The sequence below is a fragment of the Pseudonaja textilis genome, chromosome 3 (assembly GCF_049901715.1).
Source record: "Pseudonaja textilis isolate UNSWEBS1 chromosome 3, rPseTex1.2, whole genome shotgun sequence".
In the NCBI taxonomy this organism is placed as follows: Eukaryota; Metazoa; Chordata; class Lepidosauria; order Squamata; family Elapidae; genus Pseudonaja; species Pseudonaja textilis.
In genome coordinates, this window is record NC_141992.1 from 62,257,504 (window position 1) to 62,281,629 (window position 24,126).

The 24,126-nt window shown below is 39.0% G+C and overlaps 1 protein-coding gene across 5 annotated transcripts in view; it reads right to left on the reverse strand.

Moving 5' to 3' along the window:
* Nucleotides 1-24,126, reverse strand: part of SSBP3 (single stranded DNA binding protein 3) — a 193,105-nt gene that overhangs the window by 47,861 nt on the left and 121,118 nt on the right. For all 5 annotated transcript variants that reach the window (XM_087929959.1, XM_026707148.2, XM_026707147.2 and 2 more), the window contains exon 5: nucleotides 900-989. In XM_087929959.1, the coding sequence (XP_087786085.1) occupies nucleotides 900-989 (90 nt within the window). The remainder of the gene's footprint in view (nucleotides 1-899; nucleotides 990-24,126) is intronic.

The following is a 24,126-nucleotide window of genomic DNA, read 5'->3' on the forward strand; positions in this document are numbered from 1 at the left end:
CATAAATGTGAGAAACGTCCATAAGTTACTTTTTCAGATCCCATGCTTTTCAAAACCCACCGCATCATCATTGTCATCACCATTATCACCATTATTTCAAAATCCACTGCTTTATTCTTCTCCCTCAAGAACTGAAGTCCAAGAACACTGGCATCTAGTAGTTCCAAAAGCAGATTTCCATATATTAATTGCTGAGAACTCTCTGAGTGTCCCTATGCAAATAACAGCCAACTAGTTATAACATGCAAATTAATGTCAACTCTCCAACCCAGTCCAATGGATCCTTTCGAATGACAAAAGTTAGCTGCACCCAAGACAGGAAAATATTTTTTAATTTAAAAAAGAATGTTAAGAACAGCATTTGCTTTAAAACTGTTTTGGCCATCCTTGTTTTTGTTGTTTTCATCTTGGGTCTCTGTCACCTCAGGTTTTGCCCATGGATCTAACAACAAGAATTTCATGTGGCTAAAAGCAAACTTTATTATGAGGAAAAAAAGATGGAGAGAAGAATAAGTTCAATCCCCCCAAAGCAGCTATGTAATATTTTATTTCTCTGGATGAACTTCTACCTGTGGCTAAAGTTTAAGAAGATTTTGCCTAAAAGAATTCAGCGGCAGTAGTTGGAAAACAGCCAAGTGATTAACCAAAAGGGAAAAATAAGACTCCATATCCTGGATTACACACAGTCCTGTCATGATCAACATGCATCTCATTCATTCCAAAGTAGCTTTGTAATGCGTGGAACTAAAATAAAAACAAAAACTAATATTGCTTTCCAGACAAACAGGCTCTATCACATACACACAGCTGATGTGAACTGATGATGAAGAAAACAAACAAAACCACCACAGAAAGGTACCGATGAATCACATAAAAAAATCAGGAGAATTAACCCTTACCTGAAAGAAACCGGGAGGAATGGGTCCTCCTGGCATTCCATCATTTGGAGGAATGTTTCCAAGTACTGGACTTGGCGCTGCAGCTGCACTCTGGAAACAAACAAACAAACAAATATATAATGATACACATATAGTTGGATAACCCTGGTTTGAGATCTGCATAAAGCAAGGATCTCCAACCTTGCAACTTTGAGACTAGACTTCAACTCCCAGAATTCCTCAGCCAGCTAAGCTGAGGAATTCTGGGAGCTGAAGTCCACAAGTCTTAAAAGTTGCTAAGGTTGGAGACCCCTGGTGTAAAGGACATCGGTACAGAAAGTCCTCAGTTTACAAACATTCATTTAGTGGCCATTCAAAGTCACAATGGCACTGAAAAAAATTGCCTTATGGTTGTTTTACGGTACAGCATCCCCGTGGTCACATGATCAAAACTCAGATGCTTGGCAACTGGCGTGCATTTATAACATTTGCAGGGTCCTGGGGTCATGTGATCCCCTTTTGTGACCTTCTGACAAAGTCGATGGGGAAGCCAGAAACACTTAACAACCGTATTACTAACTTAACAACTGCAGTGATTCCCTTAACAACTCTGCCAAGCAAGGTCATAAAATTGGGGAAAATTCACTCAATGATTTTCTTAGCAATGGAAATTTTGGACTCAACTGTGGTCATAAGTCGAGGACTACCTATACATATTTCATATGTCCACCATAATGTATGGCCAGTTACCAGTCCTATTATTATCAAGGCTACCCAAAGAGAATGAAATTGCATTGTAAAATTGTGCCATTAAAATGAACAAAATATCAATGGCTGTCATTCTGAATGAGGTGGAACTGAGAGCTTGGTTCAGTTCTCATTCTTACAGATCAGTCACCAAAACTGCAGAAGTTATTAACTATAGCTTCCAAAACTATTTTTTTTGTAGAATTTTGAATATACTCATGGACAAAGAGAATGGCAAATCCATATCTTTCAGTGTAGAGATCTAACAGGGACCGTGGTTAAAAACACTCTAGATCAGGATTTCCTAACCTTGACAACTTTAAGACGCATGGACTTCAACTCCCAGAATTCCTTAGTTAGCCAGGGAATTTGGGGAGTTGAAATTCACGCATCTTTAAGCTGCCGAGGTTAGGCGATGCTGCTCCAGAGCATCTTCTACATTTACACTCCTGTACTATAGCCCCCTGATGGCGAACCTATGGCACATGTGCCACAGGTGGCATGCAGACCCATTTATGCTGGCACGCAAGCTGCAGGCAAACTTAGCTCACTGCACATGCGTGCACCTCACAGCTGATTTTTCAGCTGGTTTGAGGCCTTTTTCAGCCTCCCAGAGGCTTGAGGATAGCTTCTGCAGCTTTTGCAGGCCAAAAAATAGAGCTGTTTCATCACTTTCTGTAATACCGGAAGTGATGAAATGGGCCTATTATTTGGTCTGCAAAGGCTGCAGAAGCTATCCTCAAGCCTCCGGGAGGCTGAAAAATCAGCTGTGAGACGCAGTGCAGGTAAAGGAGCGTGGGGGGGGGGATTGCGCGTGCATGCGCAGGGGGCATGAGGGGGTCACGTGCATTGCCTTCTGGGTGCTGGCATGTGAGCACGAGCGCGCAAGTGCGCACACAATTTTTGGCATGAGCCCAAAAGGGTTAGCCACCACTGCTATAGCCATTCATCTAGACTTTTTTTTTTTAAAGATTACTTTATAATTTAAGAGAGGGCTACCAACATCACTTTCAGTTAAAGACAGAAGTGATTAAGATCTTTCTTTCAACTGAGGACTATACCACCAAAACTTAAGAACATAATCTAAAAGACAGAAGTGCTAAATATTTAACCTGCCATGTTTAAAGAGCAAAATGATCACAGTTAATATTTAAAGCCAAGCCAAGGAAATAAAAGAGGTGTGTCCATATAAACCTTTCTGCCTATTTTCTCTGTATGCTCTTCCCTTCTTTCAAAAGCACCGAACAGCTTTTAGCTGCTGCATTATAAGGAAAGTTGTGAGGTAGGTACAAAGCCTTTAGTCTATGTCCTCATTTGATCTCTGGCAGTATTTTATGTGGCTTATGTGGGATTTGCAGGAAAAGTTTACTGATTAACTGGCCCTGATATAATGTGTTCATCTGAACTGGAAAGAGAAAGGGTAAAGGTACTTTGCTAGCTAAACCAGACAGTCAATAAACTAAGCAAGAACAAACGAACAAAAACAGCCTTTTCCTTGTCCCTAGTAATTTCCCAATTTCAGCATAAAGGACATAGTCTCTATTCAAGCATTATGCAAAAGGGTGGTGAGCTGATGTGTCTCTCTGAATGTCATTCTGATGTCAGTTAGCAGTCATGCTATTATCCTCCACCAGGCAGTGATATACATATATATAACCCGACTGACTGGCTGGTAGACGAGAATACTTACATACATACATACATACATACATACATACATACATACATACATACATACCAGCTTGGGTTGCATAGTCTGATATATTCCATTATTAGCATATTCCTGCTTAGCAAAATGATTGCTATTGATTCTTTCCATTTTCTATTGATTCAGTGGGTCAGGGAATAATTGAGGGCCAATTTGGTGTAGTGGTTTACGGCATCAGGTTACAAACTGGGAGATTGCGAGCACAAAGACAGCTGTGTAACCTTGGGCCAGTCACATCTACTCAGCCCTTGGAAGCATGCAATGCATTGCAAATCATTTCTAAAACCTTGCCAAGAAAACTGTGGGGTCGAGCCTAGGCATTCACTAAAGAGTCACCAGTGACTCGAAGGGAAAACAACATTCGTGCTAAGTAAGAACAAAACAAAAACAAAAATTGAGGCCAAAAGGGATGTTGACATCACTTTAATAATGGCTATAATACAGCAGCAAGACTAAAAAAAACCCCATAAACATCAACTGTCCATTCTCAAATCATCAGTCTTTCATCTATGAGAACCATGTAGAGATTTATAAAATTGCAATTTGAAAAAATGAGGTTTGTTTTAAATGTAGATTTCTCTATTGCTGAATATAGAATTTAATGTCTCTGCCCACTTCCCTTCTGAGAAACTAAGTCATATAAATAGCCAGCTGAAGGAAAACAAAAAGTAGATAAACCAAGGGTGATGAAATATTGTTTGTCAGACCTGAAAAGTAGGCTCTGTTCTGACAATTCTTCAGTCACTCTGCTATTGCTTTGCTTTACTTTGGTACTACTGTGTATTTTTTAATAAAAACATTATTCTAATTGCTCAATTTTTTATGAAAATTTTTGCCAACAGTAGATTCCTCTTTTTTTAATCTAGAAGTAAAATGCCCAAGATAGTGATAAATAGAAATATCTATACAAAACTCCCACATGGAAAAATAGAAAAAAAATGCATTACAGATTTATATTTTTCCAAAGGGATTGCTTTTAAACATTTTAGTCAAAAATTAACAAAGGAAAACTTGTCTACTCTGAATGCAATCAAGGATGAGCTAACAAAGACTTAATGAAATAAATGGTTTAGTTATGACTAATGTTTGAAAGATTGCAAAACTGCAACCAGAATCATGTCAAGGATTGCGTCTCCACTGATCACAGACAACAGTCTTATCAATGCTACATTTAATTTAATCAGCAGTCTAGTGACTTGACATGTTCAAAAATCATTGTTGAAAAATGTGAGCAGCCAAATGATTTGTTTTATACAGTAATCTGAATATGGGAAATGTCTCCGATTGCAATGATTTTCTTTTGTTTTGCTTTGTAGCCTTGTATTTAAGAGCTGGCCTAGTAGCCATTGGGAAGTACAAGAAATGGAATCAGCAAGCCAGTGAAATATGTGATACAATGCTCCATCACTTCCTTGTTCTGCATTTAGGAATGAAGTCAGCAAGCTAACTAGCAAAGAAATAATGCAGAGGCCTCGCTTTGTTAATCCTTTTGCAGCAAAAACAATGAAGTCTCTTGCAACAATCCAATCATTATTGTATATTGTTTAAGCTTTGGTAGATCACGGTCCCCTTCATCAGATGCATGGGGAGGTGTTTCTGAAAATCTTTTCTGTGGATTAGCAATTTTTATCATCTTATTTATAAAGCAGTAATGAACCCGTAACTTCTAATATAGCCACATGAAATTTATTGAAAGCCACATTAAAGTTCCACTGGATCTTATCATAGGACTACCCTATAACACATATATACTGTACAGGAAGATGTCACAATGAAAGAACTACATATGGGAACTACAGGTTGTTAACTGTAAGTCTCAATTACAACGGGCCCATCAAAAATATTATCAAATATATTTCCTCTTCACCAAAGTTGCTATATCTTAATGCTGTGACTCCAGAAAGGTTCATTATGATGACGCAAGGTATTTTCTCCTTTTGATTATAAATTATAGCATGGCATTTCCTTTTTAAAAAAAATAAAGGCGAACTGCTATCAATTACTATTGATATATCACACTGACATTAGCAACAGCATCTTAAAATGCACACATTTAACAAGGTCTTCCAACCAAAATAATAAAGTCACTTTTCAGTTTCAAATCTAACAAAATATTGCCAGGTTGCAATGAACCAGAAATCCCAGTCTGCACATTAAAGTCATGTTAGCTGTTTAACGTTTTGAACAAAGATGTTTGATATTGAAAACAGCTCATTGGGACAATCATTTCTTTATGGATTTCGAAGAATTAATAACTATCTCATATGCAATCTCTGTTTCCACATCATAAGCACATCCATCTCAGTTTCTGACAACTCCGTAGTTGAAATAGTGTACCTTTTAGGGAAAAAATCATCTTTGACTTACCATTAGGATAGATATAGAACAAATAGGGGACTGTCTTCTGATAAAGAAAAGAATGATATTCTAAACATTCAACTAAATTTGCTCTTTTAAAAATATGTATAAATTTCTGACAAATTGAGTTGCACTCATTAAATGCCAACTAATGTTGACATGCTCTTTAAAAAAAAATCTAGGATCTTATGTTATATAAATTGCATGATTATTCCCCATTACAGGTAGTGGTCAACTTACAGCAGTTTGTTTAACAATTGTTTGGTTACAACAGAACTAGATAAAGTGACTAATGACCATTTTTCACACTTATGGCTGTTGCAGCATTCCCCATGATCTTTAAAAAATATCTGTATTTTCCCTGAAACAATAGATATGTTGCCAGATGAAATATGGCAAAATGGCAAGGTCTCAGAAGATATTTCTCAATAAACAAAAAATTGGATCAGATGTTAAACAGAATAATCAGTGTTGGAAGGGACCTTGTAGGTCATCTAGTCCAACCCCCTGCCCAAATGGGAGACCCTACACCATTTCTGACAAATGGCAGTCCAATCTCTTCTTGAAAGTCTCAAGTGATGGCGCTCCCACAACTTCCGAGGGCAAGCTGTTCCATTGGTTGATTGTTCTCACTGTCCTTATTTCCAGGTTAAATCTCTCCTTGTTCAGTTTCCACCCAGTGTTCCTTGTCTGGCCTTCAGGTGATTTAGAAAATAGCTTCACCCCTTCCTCTCTGTGGCAGCCCCTCAGATATTGGAAGACTGCTATCATGTCTCCCTTGGTCCTGCTCTTCACTAGACTAGACAAGCCCAGTTCCTATAACTGTTCTTTATATGTTTTAGTCTCCAGTCCGCTAATCTTCCTGGTTGCTCTTCTCTCTACTTTTTCTGGAGTCTCAACATCTTTTTTATAGTGTGGTGACCAAAACTGAATGCAGTACTCTACGTGTGGTCTTACTAAGGCTTTATAGAGTGGTATTAGTACCTCACTTGATCTCAATTGTATCCCTCTATTAATACAACTTAGGATTGCATTAGCTTTTTTGGCTGCTGCTGCACAATGCTGGGTTATATTTAGCTGGTTGTCCACTAAGACTCCAAGACCCCCTTCATAGTTACTGCTATTGAGCCTGATTTCACCCAGTCTATATATGTACTTTTGCTTTTCTTGCCTAAGTGTAGGACTTTGGTTTTATCATTTTGTTAGATACGGCTCAGTGTTCTAGTCTGTCAAGATCCATCTGGATCTTGAGCCTATCTTCTTGGGTGTTAGCTATTCCTGCCAACTTAGTATCATCTGCAAATTTGATAAGTTCCCTTTCTACTCCCTCATCTAAGTTGTTAATGAATATATTAAAGAGTACTGGGCCTAAGACGGAACTTTGTGGCACCCCACTGATCACATAAACAAAATTCAGAGGCTTGGCAACTGACTCATATTTATGATGGTTGCAGTGTCCCAGGGTCATGTGATTCCCTTTTGTGCCCTTCTGACAAGCAAAGCCAATGGGGAATGCCAGATTCACTTAACAGCTGTGTTACTAACTTTAACAACTGCAGTGATTCAGTTGTTAAAAAAAACTGTGGCAAGAAAGGTCATAAAATGGGGCAAGGCAAAATTCACTGAACAACTGTCTCACTTAGCAACAGAAGTTGTAGGTTCAATTTTTAACCTACCCTTGCTTTTTAATTGCAAATAGCAAAGCAAAGCTGAAACCTAATTAAATTAAGTAACCGTTTACTAAAAAAGCTGTGGCTAAGTTCTTTATCTAAGCCTGATATAACACAAGAAAAACAAGAAGCGAAGAGTTTTTCACATAACCATTTCATAGCAGAAATGAGAAGACAACAAGAATTAATGCTTTAATGCTTGCAGAATGGACTTCAGAATGAGTTCTTGGGTTACAAATAGAACAGTCCTAATCAACATATAAAATATTAATGCAACTAACAGTCCCTTTCCTTTTCTTTTTCAAAGGAGTTCCCCTAAAAAGAGCCAGGAGGATATGATGTTCAAAGAAAGAAAAAATCTTATTCTTCCCCCACCTTCTTTAGTTTCCTTGTACTTTCCCCAGTCATTTGCAGCCACTTCAAAAATCTCCAGCTGGGTTTACATTCTTTGGAAAATGGTTGCAAAGGAAGAAAAAAAAATAGGCGCAAGTGTCTCTACTGGTCCCAATAAATAATCTTCTCCCGAATCAACGCAATTCAAGATGTCATCGGATTTCCCCCCAAAACTGAAGACTTAAGTAAACTCTTAAACTTTGCCTTTCCAAACTCGGTGGCATCCAGATTACAACATCCATCATCCCCTTATAGCCATAAAACAGGGCTGGAAATATTAAGATTTGCAATCCAAAACATCTGGAAACCGCTTGTGATGTGTTTTGAAGGATTCTTCCCCCCCCACCTCCTTATTAGGTACAACTACAGCTTGAGTATTCTTTTTCTCCTACCAGTTTGGGAGTAGGGAGATGGAGGAAGAGAATGCTTTTCTCCTTTGGATTTTTAAAGCATCATTATACATTCAGGACTTACCTACTTTGGAATACTAATGAAGGGCAAAGAATATATGACAAGCACAAAACAGGGAATGCAGATCAAGCTTGGGAAGGATCCTATATACTGAAACAGAGGATATGAAAAGTAGGTGCAAACTCTCCATGAAATGATTGACATCTATCCATCCTCTTCCCAGCTATCTGAGCCAGTATGTTTTTAAAGAAAATGAAGGTATTAAAGCAAAGTTATACACAACCATGAAAAATAAGTTCATAAGCCATTTCTAGCTCTATAGAATAGAATTAGAATTAGAATAGAATACTTTATTGGCCAAGTGTGATTGTATACACAAGGAATTTTCTCTGGTGCATCAGCTTTCAGTGTACATACAAACAACAAAGTAATATAAACATAAGACACCAATAGGAGAACGTAGTAGAAAAGATGATACTGCATCATCAAACTGAAAACCAGGGAAAAATATATTTCTTCTTTTATTCACATCTTAAAAACATTTTTTTAAATAGACCATGAAAATATTACAACTTCTCTTTTAAGTAATCCTAGTAATTCATTACTACTTCTAGTAATGAGCGTATATACAGAATCTAGCTCTAAATTGTAGAACACCCAATTATATTTATTAAAAACAAACACTCCCTATCACATAATGTGTCGCTCCTCCAAAGACAGGAGGTACTGCAATAAAACTGCCAGCCAATATTTTATTTTATTTTTTCAGGAGATTTCCAGCATACTCTAAGCTCTCTCTGGTGAGCTTCCAGAGTTAGACAGATCCCTAAAATAGCTTACAATAATGCAATTCAGACATTCTACTATTTTACAACCCATCTAACTATCAAAGGGTAAAAATATCTGCACACTATTTAGCAATGCTCGTTATACATTCAAACTTTCATCAGAACCATTTTCAAAGAATACAGGTTTTTTTTTTTTAAAGCTGAATGTACAAGCTATGCTCTCTTTATCCACAACAGGATAAAACTCACCATGGATATGCAGCCAAGCCATGGCAAAGGAAATGCAAGATATCATGGTCCCTTTTGTGGTGTGTGCAACTTCTCAGTTTGGACATATCACAGACGCAACAAGACATCTGTTACATTTCCTGGCTGGCCTGGAATGCCCTTCACAGTTGCCAGTTGGAATGCCAGGTACTATGCAAAGCTCTTCTGGCCCAGGCATACTTCCCATCAAATCATGAAGTTATTTTTTTTCCTCCAAGATACGTACATGTCAATTTGACATACACATTGTGACACTTGGCTGGAAGTTAATAATTAAAGTATCCACAGTGCCCTGAACAGAATGCAAGGGAAGAATCGCATCTACCAGACTTGATGAATTATTTAGAAGCCTGCCGTGTGGCATTGTTTCTCTCTGTAACAACCCTCCTTAGTTTCATCCTCCCCATAGTAGCTCGTCTGTGTTAGAAGGAACATAGCTGGTGAGTTCAGGGAACTTTCTGCAACTCAGGTGCAAACTATTCTTACCTTAAGTAACACTACGAGGTGCAGTATCAGGAGATTTCAGCCAGGCTAGCCGTAAGCTGTTTCTTACAATATAAAATTTCTACTTGCCTATTCCTTGGACTTCTACCGGGTAGACTTTCTCTCAAAAATGGACCAACATTGGGTCAATCACATGTGCAGTGACATCATTAGTGTCTCCTTGTTCTTGAGAAATAGAAGAGTCTTCATTGTTTTTCTCTCTACTATCTATATTTATCATATTACTTAACAGGGTGTATCTGTTTCTGAGGTTCATACAAGAGTCAGGATATCAAGAAACCAAGTAAATTTTAGAAGCTCTAAAAGACTTCCTAGTGTCTGGACCAGTATCTTAAAAGAAATTCCCAGAGTTCTGTAAAGGTGAATAAAGAATGGTGATCCCTGGGTCAAGATAGAGCAAGGGCCTTCAAACTTGGCAAATTTAAGACTTGTGGACTTCAACTCCCAGAATTCCTGAGCTAACATGACTGGAGGAGGAATTCTGGGAGTTGAAGTCCACAAGTCGTAAAGCTGTCAAGTTGGAAGACCCTAAGGTAGAGGAAAACCTAGGCACAGAATTCAGGTTACAAGAAGTAATTAGTTGAGTTATTATTTATATTTTTCTCTCACTTCCTAATTAAAAACGTTTTCCCCTATGAATAATTCAAATAAAGAAATGAACATATATAGTGTGTGGGAGAGGGACGAGAAGTCAACCCTATAAAGAAGAAATGTTAAATGGGGAAAATGCCCAAAAGATAGTCACAATAGTGGTTGAAGGAGCTTAGCTGCATACATTTTCTACTTGTTGGAATCAGTAGTCCAATAAGATCCTCTCCCGCATATTTTCATTATATTGTATGCAAGACAAAGACTGTGCAACAGTTAAGTAGCTAAATACAATTAGCAAGACTTCTGTGCCTCTATGATCATTATCAGCTTACATACACATGTGGTTTCCACTTATCTAGTTACTTTCAAAATGCTTTGCCAACTACCTCATGCTGCTTTTTTGTTTGATGCATAGCATTCTCATTCTTATCCACAAATACATATTCACACACTGTTGTATAGAAAGGGAAGATTACTTCTACTTGAAACTTTTATAGGTAGTCCTTGTCTTACGACCACAACTGAGCTCAACATTTCTGTTGCAAAGCAAGATAGTTGTTAAGTGAATTTTGCCTCATTTTGCGACTTTTCTTACCTCATTTGTTAAGCAATTTGTTGCAGTTATTAAATTAGCAACACGGTTGTTAAGTGAATCTGGCTTCCCTGCTGACTTTGCTTATCAGGAGGTCATAAAAAGTGATCACATGATCCCGGGACATTGCAACCTTCATAAATGTGAGTCAGTTGCCAAGTGTCTGAATTTTGATCCCAGGACCATGGAGATGCAGCAATGGTTGTAAGCATGAAAAATGGTCATAAATTCATTTTTCCATAGTGCCGTTGTAACTTTGAATGGTCACCAAATGAACTGTTGTAAGTCGAGGACTACCTGTATTCACTGAACATCTGATATGATTATCCACAAAATGAACTACACCAACAGTGATGAACTTTCTTGCTATAAAGTTACACTATTTCATAGGCGGTGTACAATTGCACTTCATTTGTCAACAACAGGGAAAACTTTGTGAATGCCCAAGGAGACAGCATGACTACACAGAACAGCTATTTTATACTATTCATATGGTGCATTCTTGTTTCTAAAAACAGAAGTTCATTAAAAAAAATCACACTACTAAAACTAAAATGAAGATGCCTGAGCACTACCTTAATGAGTCCCCCCCTCAAAAAAACCACGGGGGACTTTAAAGCAGGGGTGGGGGAAATCTGTGGCTCTTCAAATGTTGCGGAAATAGACGCTTAACAACCCCAGCTAGTGTAGTAACAGGAAAGGCTGTTGGGGCCGCTGGTTTCCTCCTTATTCTTACCCTTGAGAAACTAAATGTGTAGGTTCCTACAACGTGGTAAGACAAATAGCAGCCTTGATAACTATTCACCATGTAGGGAAGGGATTCTGCAGCTTTGATTATGGACTCCATCCTTATGTTCGAGGAATACAGTGCATCTAAAGTTTCAGTAAGGGCACGCTCATAATCCACAAATTAAAGGCTAATGGAGTAGAATCAGGAATGTGTTATATAGTAACACTTCTACAACTCTTCAGAGCCGTTAGGTACATTTTAATGCATCAGTGCATTATTAGCAACATCCTCAAAACTCATTTGCATTGCTCATAGGTCAAACTTAAAGCAAAATGGCCAAGCAAGCCCAATAAGCAGTGATTGCAATTGGCACACCTGGTGGAGTTACTGTACTTGTGGGAAATGTCAGCTTAGCATCTGCACGTTTGGGAAGTCTGACAGATTCCTCCTGCAGAATAGGAAACAAGGTTCAGACTGTTATAACTTTTGCTCTATTTGCAAAGTCCACTGCTGAATAGTTCCCGATACTCACTGATGGTATTTTTAAAATCAAACTGGCATGGAAGATGACGAAAACCTGGATGGATGAGTTCAGCCTCCAAACTGAGACATGCAGTCAACACACCGGCTTGGTATACTCCAGCAGATGCCATCTAAGCCTTTAAATCGCACACTAATTGTGCTAATTGAGCTAACAGTCGCTGTTTCATCTCCCAGCTCTGAGTCAACCAGCATCTTCTGGTACTGCTATAGAGATCCAAGCTGTTGGCTTTAGTGGTATTTTGTCAGCCATTAAATGATTCATCAGAGTCATTAATTGATTTATTACTGCTGCCTGCAAGTATTGCTTTGCAAATAAAGAATGATGTAGATTACAATGCAGAAGAAGCTGAACAACTCAACACAGGACCTGATGCTTAAACTATCTATATATGTTCAATGCTGAGGGAAAAAAGAAGATAGGAAAAGCAAAAGCCAAAGGGAAAGGATGAGTCGATATATTCATTTTCCCCCTTTATAAAAATGTTGGTTATTAGAACTTGCTGTAGTATTCAACCTTAATCTCCTAAGTCCCGAATCCCAGGTAGGTGGCATGCCAGCAACTGAGCCTCACAAACAAGCCATGCCCCGATGGTGGGATATAGGCAGCACATGAAACCACACTCCCCCTCCAGTCCATGGAAAAACCTCTTTCCACAGAATACGGTCCCTGGTGCCCAAAAGGTTGGGAGCCGCTGTCCTAAGGCACAGGAAAGGCACCCTAAGCATCCTAGTCAACAAAACCCAGCTAATGCTTATTTTCATCTCTTAGGCAATTCCAAAATTGGAAACAAAATATTTTTAAAAATGCAACAACAGCTGAAAACAGCTTGGCGTGGGAAGAAAGCACAGGTTTTAAGACACTTGTATTCCAAGAAATGATTTGGTTTTAAGTGATGCTTTTCCAGCTAATTTGTCACTAAGACTGCAGATAGTTGTTACATGCAACCAGATAATTAGACTCATCTAATGAAGACAATGTTGCCTCTTCCTTCCAGATTTGATAAAAGCAACTCTTTATTTATTTATCTGTCTATTTATAACATTTATACGACCACCTAATACAACAAAGTAATTCTGACCAGCCTAAAAGAATAAAGTCAGCAAGAAACACAGAACCATTACACAAAGCAACAGGACACATTTAAAATTATGAAATGGCAACCATACCACAACTCAACAACTGGGACTCAGCTCATCCAGACTCAAAGGCCCACGTTTTGACTGGCTTTCTGAAGGCCTTCAGATCAGGACCAACTGTGAAAGATGGCTGATTCCGCAAAGCAGATGCCATTGTCTCAGCGGGGGTGGAAACCTGATAGAAATCAGACCTTCCTTGGTGGGAAAAAAATGGGCCTGTCTACAGCCGGACTCTTTCAGTCAGAAATGTCTAATGTTGCTGTGTCAATCTCCTGCTGACTAGGGTGGTGAACTTTATAGCTCATATATATTCCTCGGCTAGCATTAATAGATGCACAATTCAGACATATAGACGTCCTTTTATATTAATAGAGGAAACAGACTTTTATTAAGATCAGACATCATTTGTTCAATTCACATATAGTTCTTCAAATGTAAGCTATTTATCCTACCTCAGAGTCCATATTTGCCAAGGAATAGAGGGGAATCCACTAAGAGCTGATCAGCTTGGAGAAGAAAGTAGCTCACTAATTCTTGCAACAAGTAGATTCAGAGGCTACCACTGAGTTAATGGCAGGGCTATCATTCAAACCAGGATCTTCTGAATTTATATCTTTTACTATTTTAAACTAGTAAGCTAGTCAGCTGGAATTAATGGTCAAATATTTCACTATCATTTAAAGCCCCATACATTAAAAAAATTATTTTCAAAATGTTATCCAGACCAAGCTTTGCCTGCATAATTATGACGTTCAGTGGTTGTACTGCAATTGTTCTGTAACGTTGTAAATACACATTATGAGAAAGAGCAAGATTTTCAACATTAGACTTATTTTAAAGTGGGCTAGCACCCTAGGAAAACACTTTTTGGATGCTTCTGTCTAGGACCGCAACATGCAAGTCCAAGTTCAATCCCCTTCTGAGAAGCTTCAGGCTTGATGGAAGGCATCTTATGAGTGCTCTACTCCTCATAATGCAGTAGAAGGAGATGTCACTAGGCAAGGAGTAGACTGTGCTCTAACAAGGGGTACCATTTCTGAAGGCTGCTTCACTTGCTTCAAACTACCTAAAAGAATCTCTACAAAACAATATAAAATAAGAGTATCCCCTGAAAAGTTTTTTAGTTGTTTCCTGAGTTTAGTGTTTCAACTTCCCACAATTTGAATGTGTTGGTTTATGATTTGAAGGACTGCCTCTACTCTCACAAATTCACCCAGCTCTCTAGGATAACTTGGCTGACCCAAGTTATGTTACCACTCCCATCCATTAGGGATGTACCTCTGGTAGGACCACAAAAACCAGCTTTCTCGGTGATGGCCCCTTTTCTATGGAATATCAATCCCACGAGGTACGGTTGGACTCCAAACTGTTGCTTTTCCAAAAGTCCCCCCCAAATGTGGTTTTTGTCACTGGATCTGGGGACCATGAATGGAGATGAAGCTGATCAAGAGGTTGATCTGATTGTGTTGCTGCTGCTATCGGGCAGGAGGGCTTATGGGGTTTTTATGTAGTGGATGTTTAAATGTAAGCCATCTGGAGCCACCCATATGTGAATTGGGCAGCCATATAAATTTGCTTAGTAAATAAATAATATAATTTACTGACAGGTATGTGTGCAAATGCTATAATCAAAATAATGCAGGTGGAATTAAAGTGAGGTTTTCTAAAACATGCCATTTGCACAATGTCTAACCAGCACTGGCATTCTGATTTGAATTAAGTGAGCAAACCCAGTAACAATGCAACTGCTAAGAAAGGGGCAGGAAGAAGGTACTGTATGGCTTTAAATATTTTTAAAATGTCCGGAAGGCTCTAGTTACAACACCACTATCCTCAACCAGTTCCGACCATGTTTTGGAAAAGTATCTGGAGTGTGTCACTCCAACAGAATGCAGTGATGTAATCTCCACAGGAATAGTTACTCTGCTCTTTTATCTCACACCTCACCACCAGTGTGATTTACACATCGGGCGACCCAGGGCCATTTCATAGAAGACAAACAGCAGCTCACTTTCTAGTTCAGATTAGTATGAAAACAATTTGTCTTTGCTTACACAGAAGCCCTACTCACTGGAAACCAGCCAAGAAAAAGAGAAAGGGAAAAATGATCAGGCTCCTAAACCATTCTAAAACCAGCTTTCCCTATATTATGCTTCTGCTTCAGTTATGGCTAACAGTGTTGTCTTTTAATCCAAGTAGGAAGAGGAAAGGATCTGACATACAGAATAACCAGCTGAATAAACCTGAGTCTGAGGTGGAAAGAAGGATTTGGAGGGACCGTCTGAAAACAGAAAGTGTTGTCTCTAAAAACACCCCACTTTCAGGTTATTTATTGTTCTATAAGCTCTTTCAAAAGTGCTTCACTAGAGTAATTTAAGTAACCTTTATAACTACTAGGCATGTTAGCAAATAAATTTGAGAGGAAGAGGCAGATAAATTATTATATTCTGCACTACTGATCCGTATTTTACCAAACTATCTACTATGTAAAGATCATACAACTGTCAAATTCAGGAAAGGACAGTATAATATAGAAGTGCCTACAGTAGGAAAACTCACATCCAAGATGTTTTTGGAAATTCTTTCCTTTTACTTTCCTTTACTTCAGAGTTGGAAATGAGATGCTCCACAATCAATATGGGAGGGAAAAACATGCAAGCTGACTACACGTAGTCCTTGAATTATGACCACAATTGAACCCAAAATTTACTAAGTGAGGAATTTGCCCCATTTTAAGATGTTTCTTGCCACATTTGTTAAGGGAATCACTGCAGTTGTTCAGTGAGTAACATGGTGGTTAAGGGAGTCTGACTTCCCCATTGACTTTGTTTATCAGAAGATTGCAAAAGGTAAATCACGTGGCCCCAGGACACAGCAATTATCATAAATATAAACCAGTTGCCAAAACGGCCAAATTTTGATCACATGACCATGGGAATGCTGCAATGGACATTAGTGAGAAAAATGAACATAAGTCAATTTTTCGGTGCCACTGTAACTTCCGACAGTCACAAAACAAATGGTTGTAAGTCAAGGACTATCTGCATTGCACAAAGAAATAAACCTGTCAGCAATATTGATAGGAATAGATCCCTGAGTACAAGACTGGGGCCTCACACCTCAGAAGGCCTGCCCTCCCACAACTGAGCATCACATTTCTTTCTGAAGTTCTGCAGAGCAGGGGTCTCCAACCACTGGGCCGCGGACCGGTACTGGTCCATGGAACATTTCCTACCGGGCCGCCAGTTTGCTGGGCGCCATCTTGTTTGATGAGAAAGTGCTTCCGGGTGAGCTTTTCCGGTTGGAAAGCGGCGTGTGGGTCCTGAAGGAATCCAAGCGCCTTAGTTTCATTGAAGGGGGCTTTGAACGAAACTAAGGCGCGAGGATTCTTTCAGCACCAAGGCAAGGCGAGAGCGACGACCGTCCCGAGCGAAGCCCATCGACAAAGGTACAAAGGAGGAGTTGAAGGTGGCGGGGAGAAGCGGGGGACGGCTGGCTGGCCGGTCGCTCAGCTCGCCTTGCCTTGTCATGCGTACTGATGCCGGTACCAGGCCGCGGATCATTTTGTGATGCCGGTACCAGGCTGTGGCACAAAAAAGGTTGGGGGCCACTGCTGCAGAGGCCTTACAACTTCCCTTCCTTTAAAATCCTCTGAAACACGGAGAATGCCAGGCATGACTGCAACTTTGACTTGTAGCACAAAGTATTTAAGAAATTTTTAAAAACATGGTGGGAGAATTCCAGTGCCACTACATGTTAAATGTCCAGGAAAGAACAGGACGCATAAGCTAGATGGTAGATAGAAAGAACTTTATGATGCAGAACTGAGGCTGTAACAGGGAAGGTTGGGAACTCTTGCCCAGGTTTCCTTCAACCTTCAGAAGTCTGAAGATTTTATAGTGTAAGCACAGGTATTATGGTGGCAGGAAGAATAAAGGATATTATTAGCAGAACCTTATTATAAAAAAAACCCTAACATGGTCTGGTCAGGGTAAGTAAGGTCCCACACTGGTTGGTGATTCTAAGAGCTCTAGGCCCTTTACAAATTCTGAAAATGGGAAAAAGCAATGTTAAATATGGCTGTGCAATGTTCCACATTCAAAAGTGAGAAGATACTTTGGAACATAAATGCCTGTCTGCAAATTTCTTACAAAGGGGTCCCCAATCCTTTGGTTTACAATCCAGGGCCGGACCGCAGCCAGTTCAGAACCAGGCCATGGAAGTAGTGGGCCAGTGCGCATGCAATGCTGCATTTGGGAAAGTGGTGTATGTGTGTGAAATCATCCCTTCTCCTCCCCCTGCCACTTCTGCCTCCTCCTTCGAGCTGGAAAGGTTGGAGATCAGTGATCTAACACATCTATTCCTTGGATGTGACAGCAGCTATGGAGAGCAGTCATGTAACTCACAATGACACAGCTGTTTTTAAGAAATTGCACTCGTGTGCTCTGTTTGTCCCCTCTGCACTGTGGTACCCCTTTTTATCTTTCTGAATCAAAAACAATGCACAGTCCTAAAGTTAAACTGTGGAACTGGAAGGAGGAGATGAATGTGTTACCCCCCCCCCACTGGAAGGAGGAGATGAATGTGCTGCACCCCCCAAAAAAAAGCTACAGCAAAAGGACTGTATATTTAGCAAATGATACTAAGAAAATTGCACCCTTTTAATTTTACGCAGAAAAATAAAATATTCCTTTCAGTCATGGGATAAAAAAATGTATACACTGATATTGTTTGACTTCCTAAATAATAACAGATATAGCTTGTTGCCTATATGCTGTAGGCGGCCACTTCAGTTTGCCAGAATCGTCACTAAGCTAAAACAAAACCTAATTTAAAAGATCTATCATCTATCTGTCTGTATCTATATCTATCTGTCTACCTGTCTGTCTTTCTATCTATCCACCCACCCACACTATTTATTTCCACTTTACAACATTTTTATGTACTCAGAGACCAATATGATAATACTGTGATAGAATGCAAGCTGACTTTGGTAAACTGTAGGGGACAGGCTAAAACACCACCAGTTCCTTTGTGAAGTACGCTCAATTTACAGCTTGAAAAAGTGTTTTATCTCCTATCACCTGCTTTGCTCAATCTGAGATGAAATCCAATTCATGTAACTTCTCAGGTATCACCTCCAGAAAGGAAGGCTGTTCAAGGCACATTCTCCTCTTGACTACACATGAGGAACCTCCTTCGGTGTCTTCAATAAACTGCAATGATTGATGTCTATCTTGCGCAAGAAATGCAACAGTTATTTGTTAGTACTGTAAAGGCAGCATTATTCAGCCCTTCTTTTTAAAAGCTTTTTTTTTAAAAAAAATACTGAATGTAACAAGTAGGATCAAGAATTTATAGGGCAGAAATATAGTCTACACATCTGCTTTTCAAAGAAGAATTGCACTGTGAAGAATTCTCTGGCCAAGGTAATTGTGGTAAGTGAACATTCCACGAGCCATAATAAGATAGCTACTTTATTTATTCATTCATTCCATTTCTGTAGCTAATTGACTATCCAACTGACAACTACTCACCAAGAGAACTTAGACGTGAGGCTTAAGTCCAAAATAATTGTTCATTAAATATACTCAGACAGAAGTAAAAGACAATCTTAGCAAACCATTTCATCAGTTGTACTATATAAGCTCCCTTACAACAGAAAAGTTAAAATAGATTGACTGTTAAAATGGAAAAGACTGTGGAAGGAATGATTCTTGGAGTTAACATAGTTACATTAACCAGTTAACATGGAATTCATACAAAAAGAGAAAGGTTAGATTTATATGGTGCTAAAAAGCCTCTCAAGAATATAGGAATTCAGTTTCAGATTCTATAGCATTAAACCTGTTGTCAAGTTGTTTGATTTCTCAATCCAACTGTAGACTTGTAAAGTGAACTGATGTGATCATTTTTCCACGTATCGAAATCTGGCTCATGCTGTTTTAATCCAGTACCATTACTATAATCATGAAACATAAAAGCCAGGAACTCCTGTCAAACTTTATGCCCGCAGCTTCTGACAAGATTTATGGTACCAAGTCTTATTAATCAACCCACTTAAATGACTTTATGTTTCTGAGCAGATTAACAACTGCCCTGTTTGGCAAAAGCTATTCCAGCAATATTTATAAGATTAAAGTTTCCTTGTGCTTCATTGATTAACTACCCTTTTATTTTAAAAAGATACTAAAAGATTCTGCTTGCTATTTTGATAATTGTGCCCTTCAATTTCATTACCTCTTATTCGGTCTGATACAAGTATTTATATTATTTTGATATTTAATAAACTACTTAATGAGATAATTTACTTATATTCCCTCTCCCTCTTCCTCCCTCCCTCCCACTTTCCAAATTAGTTTTGACTTCTAGCCATTGCTTGGATAAGTTCACACAGTTTTCAGAAGTAATTTACCGTTGTGTTCTTCCAGGGGAAGAATGTTTGGCCCAGGATTACCCAGCTGGCTGTGACTAAGGCAGAACTAGAATTCACAATCTCCTGGTTTTTAGCCTTTATCCACTACACCAAACTGGTTCTCATTGTTCCATATAGGCATCTTTTAAATGCAGTATTCTAGATAGGCAGTCTAAATTTAAGGCACAGACAAATCAATGGAATGCACTCTGGAGCTCTTTTAGTATAGTATTGTAGATGAAAAATCCCATGATGTCTTATAATTGTCAATGCTGGCTAGGACTGATGGTAATTAATGTCCAAAGCATTGAATATGAACCTGTTGCTTCACATGAGGCTAAAAAAAATGAAGCCTGAAATTTGTTCGCTCTGCTCCAAAATAAAAATAATGGCAGGTAATGCTTATATCTATAATTTCACAGAATCCTTCATCCACTCTGACAGGTTGATGTGTACTTCATCAATATTCATGACTGAAAACCAGAAAACTAGGAGGTATAACAGCAATCTGTTCATACCAATGACAAAATGAGAAAGTGAAAAGCAGTGCTAAAGGTCCAACATGGGGTAATTCTGGGATTGGAGTTATTTGGCATATAGCCCCTTAGAAGTATTTGAAATAGCTTTGAAACAAAAAACAAAAACAACATTAGATGGCATGTCTAGATGACCGCAGTAGATAGTTGCCACAGTATAGGCTTTAGGGCTATCCAACTTGCTATTTTGTTCACTTAAAGAAATGTTCTTATAGATCTGCAAATTTTGGGCATTTCCTCATTTGCAATGTTATAGTGGCAGTTCTCAACTTACAACAGTTCATCTAGTGACCGCTGGAAGTTACAATGGTACTGAGAAAAGTTACTTGTGACCATTTTTCACTTACTTAACCATTGCAATATCCACATGGTCACCTGATCAAAATTCAGATGCTTGCAGACTGACTCATTTTTATGAAGTTGCAGTGACCTGGGGTCATGTCATCACCTTTTGCGACCTTCTGATGAAAGGTTGTAAAATGGTGCAAAGTTCACTTAACAACTATCTTGCTTAGCAACAGATATGGAGGGCTCAACTGTGGTCATACGTTGAGGACCATCTGTTCGTTACTTGAATCACATGAATAAAACAAGGTAACAACATAAATTATGCCAGTTAGACATGTTACCTCCGCCATACTTCTATCTACATGCAGGTCCAGAGCCTACAAGTCACACTGGTTCCACATTGTCACTTAGTCTACCTTCTGCACTTTCAAGAAAATGTGACAGCAAACCAGTAGGCCTTAATCAAGCACAGGTTATTCACAGATTACAGGAAGCAACATGAGCCTACCTCTTCGGTATCTCCTCTGTTCTTAACCCTTGACCCACCACAGCTGCGTTGTTTGCTGGAAGTGGCAATATTTTTGAGCCAGGGAATGCAGGCAGTTATGCCTTAAGTACCTTGTGTATCAATTCATAAAACAGCTCATTTAAATTGCTTTAAAAGGACATCCCTCCATTGAGAAGCTTTGAGCTCTAGGGCATTCATGACTGGGACCAAAAAAAAAAGAAAAGAAAAGAAAAGAATGCATGGATAATACCCCCTCCCAATCTTTCCCTCAATATAGACTGACATTTCTTCATACTTGACAGGGTTAAAAATATTTCCACTACTCAGTCAACCCCTCAATTTCAGTCCTGCTGAAAAACAGGCTATAAGGGAAAGAAGAATAAATCTACCCATTTAAGGAATCAGGACAGCCTCACAGGAGGGAAAGTCAACTCACAACTTCTACTGCCATTCAAATACAATACAGTAAATGATTTCTTTTCCTGACACTAAGATTGATATTTGTGCCAGGCAGAAAATAAATTGCTAAGTGGCTCCTTTAAATCAGCTATCGCCACCCTTCTGCCCTCCCAATGGGATTGACCCCAATTCCCATGATCCCCAATCAGCATGGTCCTACTGGCTCAGGAATGCCGAGGATGTAGCTCCAGTACATCTTAAAGTCTCATCAGACAGGAAACTACCTTAAGTATACTAATACACCCCTTTCCAGTTTAACCTTTTTTTTCTCCTTGTTTGCGTAAGGAGAAAAATGGAAGTAGTAAGTACAACAGGTAGTCCTCTACTACAACTGTTTCTTTATTGATGGTTCACAAACACGATGGCCTCAGAAAAATGTATCTTGCAACCTGCACCCAAATTAACAGCCACTCTGCCACCCCATAATCACATGTGTATTCACGGCAACTGATTTGCATTTATGACCAGCTGCAGCATTCTGCAGTCATGTGATCATGATCTATGACCTTTTGGGGAAGTTGGATTCGCTTTACAACCACACAATTCACTTAACAACCATGTCATTTGCTTTACGACACCATAAAAATTTCCCTAAAATTGGGTCTGACTAGACTTTTGACTAGAACAGAAATTCCAGTCCCAATTATCATAGTAAGTTGGGTACTACTGATATATCCAAGGTATAACATCTTGTACAGTTGTCCCAATGGAAACTAATCTTGTACATCTTGTACACTTGTCCTTTCTGCTCCTGACAGACTTTAGCCGGGGAAAATGCAAATTGTATTGGCAACTGTGCTGCTTCTCACTGTTTTGAATATTTATCCCAGAAGCACAGTCCAAATTTCAGATCACCTTCTGCACTACTTTTTATTGTGGTATTTATATTGGTCCACAAAGTTATAATCTCGTTGCCTTGAAATGAAGAGACAAGCAAAGATGACACCACAATGTTTTGAAAGCAGTGTTGGTTGAAAACAAAATATTAAGTTACAGAAATGGACCAGAGGAGAAACAATGCAGCTCTTTACTGTTTTAACTTCCTACTATTTTATACATGCTGATAAACTACAAGAGTAAGTACCTTAACAGCTTATGTAAGCTGTTTTTTCCCTCCCAAATGAAGCTGGTCTGTGCAAGTCCATTTGCTTAAGGGCCTTTCATTCAATCTCTGATTTGAACAGTAAGGGGCAAAATTGTGCTTATTCTGGCATTCAGATCCTCTCCTTTCTATCCCCTTGTCAGGATAATCTCCGACTCCCATCCCTACTGCTTCTTTCCCATGTTACAAGTGGCATGAGGCAAAGCTGCTTAATGGGTCACAAGGATGAAAATAGAAGTTAACTTCATAAAGCCTTGGTATATATTCCCACTAGAACTGCAGGCATAATTCTTGGCTTTTCTTTTCGACTTTTCAGAGCAGTCACACGAGTAAGATCTTGTAGGCTTTTGATTCACCTCACAACACCACCTGCTCCATGTCTGGAAAAGATTTTAAAATTCCAAAGAAAGGTCAGCACTGACCTGGTGATCAAATATTACTGTAGAAGGCTGGCAGACTATATAAAGAAACATGTCAGGGCTAAACTTCAAAGTTTTCCTTGGCATTTTTTTTTAATTCTTTCCATCCCAGTGGAACATTGGGGAAAAAAATATAAACAGTGTGTGTGTGTGTGTGTGACTATGTCTATCCATCAATTGCATGGCTCCACTATTCTAAGCCTCCTCCCTCCTGGTCACATGACCCACAGTAGGAATTATTTTAAGAGGAGAAAAAACAATTCTAGAAACCATGTTCTGCATCCTTGCCCAATATTGTTTCAATCGATGCAACTTCAGAAGGGGGCAGGGAAATTTAAAGGAATGCCCAACCCATGGCTGGTCAATTAAAACTCCATCTTTTGGGTCTCAAGAGGCGTGGTGGAGTCTAAATAATATAAAGATAAATGGTTGAATAAGTGAAGCTTCTGATGAGGAATATGAGGAAGCTGGTTTATGTTTAAAATACAATAGTCCTCAATTTACAGCCATTTATTTAGTCACTGACCAAGGTTACAAAGGCCCTGAAAAAAGTGACTTATGACTGTTTTTCACACTTATGACAATTGCAGCATCCCCATGGTCATGTGATAAAAATTCAGGCACTTGGCAAGTGGGATGTATTTATGTCCCGGGGATTATATGATCACCATGTGTAATCTTAGTTAACTTCCACAGTCAATGGGAGGAAGCCAGAATCACTTCACAATCTCATGATTCGCTTAAGAACAGTAGTGATTCACTTAACAACTGTGGCAACAAAAAGGCCTTATAAATGGGGCAAAATTCACTTAACAACTAACTTGCAACAGAAAAGTTCAATGACTGCCAGTAACTGCTACCTCACAATGGGATTTCATGGGCATCAATGTGCCTGCGCTTATTTCATTCCATGGATGGACCAAAATGTCCAAAATGTATTTGTTTTTGTCCAAGAAAGGGCCTCTTAAACCTGATTGATTTTTTTTGTGTGCACAGAATGTTTTGCACACCTCTACATATGATTCCTGAAAGCCAATTTAGTGTAGCGGTCAAGGCATCAGGTTAGACACTGGAATATTGTT